The 1,467-nt window shown below is 45.1% G+C and overlaps 1 protein-coding gene across 1 annotated transcript; it reads right to left on the reverse strand.

The window, feature by feature from the left end:
* Positions 1-110: 110 nt before the first annotated feature.
* LACBIDRAFT_310939 (uncharacterized protein) lies at positions 111-1,031 on the reverse strand (the record flags this gene model as incomplete). The annotated part of the gene is made up of 6 exons (XM_001891216.1): positions 111-218; positions 273-299; positions 354-449; positions 501-518; positions 575-725; positions 793-1,031. 6 exons carry the CDS (start codon positions 1,029-1,031, stop codon positions 111-113), a joined length of 639 nt encoding a protein of 212 aa, XP_001891251.1.
* Between the last annotated feature and the right edge of the window lie 436 nt (positions 1,032-1,467).

A 1,467-nucleotide genomic window follows, 5' to 3' on the forward strand; every position in this document is an offset into this window, starting at 1 on the left:
GTAAAATGGTCTCGGGACGTGGATGGCGCGATGTAAAGAATAGCTTACGGAGGTGGGCTACATATTTCGAAAGGAGATGAGATTGATAAATCACTGCATCTCAACTTCACTCACGGTGGCTCATCCGAGTCTGGAGGTGGAGGAGGGCCACTGACGATCTCGACGCGAAGCCCTTGTACACCCATGACTGCGATTTGATACGAGTCCTCGCCTGTAAGCTATGAATATATATTCAGTGAACCGTCCGGGCTTGAATAAGAACCAGAACCTACGTAAATGTTGGGACCAGATACCCATCGCTTCAAACCCAAGTAAGCAACTGAGATCGTATGAAGATCTCTTTGCAAGCTTACTGTAGCATGAAGGGAAGCATACTCGACTGGAACGCGTAAACTGAAAACTGCCTCTGGCGGTGGCTTTATCCAATCTCGGGCGATGGCATCGAGTTCCTAACAAATTTCAGTCATTGTTAGATGTATGTCAGTAGACGTCAGACGCACTGCATAACTATTAGGGAGCTATTTTCAAGGGTCTTGAGCGGGATATGAGCCACATAAGAGGAATATATGCGTACCATACGGACAGTCTCCATGTCACCATAGGCAAGGGTGAGTAAACGCTGCCGTGCGAGAGCCCTCTGAGCTTGCTTGTTGCGCATATCGTCCTTGTTCTTTGGTCTGAACGTGTCCCAAAAGGACTGGGCAGGAAGACTTGCGCTTGTGGACCTGTCGAGGGCAAGCACCATGAAAGATGAGACGTACGTCGGAGAAAAGAAAATGAGACAGTGCCTACGCTGGAGAGAGGAGCATGACGGTGAACTTGAGAAGTCTTGTGGCGAAGGGCGCGTAATCTTGAAGAGGGACACGATGAGGACACGAGGCGATGAAGACGATGTCACAGTACACCGCCAATTTGATGGATGTCGTACTGTCTTGAATGTTAGTTTCACAATTTACTATTTTGAGCTTGTGCAAGCGAAAAAAAGGGTGAAAGCCACAAGTTACACCAAAGTTAAACATAATCGCCTCCATTTTCCAGAAGAGCGACCCCGGGCCTTAGAATCCTTGCCAATTGCAATGTGGTCACTGGTCAGGTAGTTGCAGTGGTCACTGTCTGATGATGGTGGCAACTTTGAATAAACATCCTTTTGGCCCATTTTTTTTCACCATGTATATAAATGTTTCGAGAGTTGGTACACACAGTTTTTTTCAGATCTTTTCTTTAACATACTGTAAAACATCAGTATGAATATCTTTCTAAATGTCGCGAAACCACTCAGCCAGGATTATCAGTATTACAACGTGCCTACCAGCGGTGTTACCTAGTTTGGAAAAATACCTTCTAGCTTCACAACTCGTCGACAGTGGACTCTGAATATATTTGGGGGAATATAAATAGATAATTGTAACATAAATTTATTTTCTATTTGAGAGAAATCTGTCAGGAAACACGCTTAAGAGGCTATAC

The sequence above is a fragment of the Laccaria bicolor genome, genomic scaffold, assembly GCF_000143565.1.
Source record: "Laccaria bicolor S238N-H82 LACBIscaffold_498 genomic scaffold, whole genome shotgun sequence".
Taxonomy (NCBI): domain Eukaryota; kingdom Fungi; phylum Basidiomycota; class Agaricomycetes; order Agaricales; family Hydnangiaceae; genus Laccaria; species Laccaria bicolor.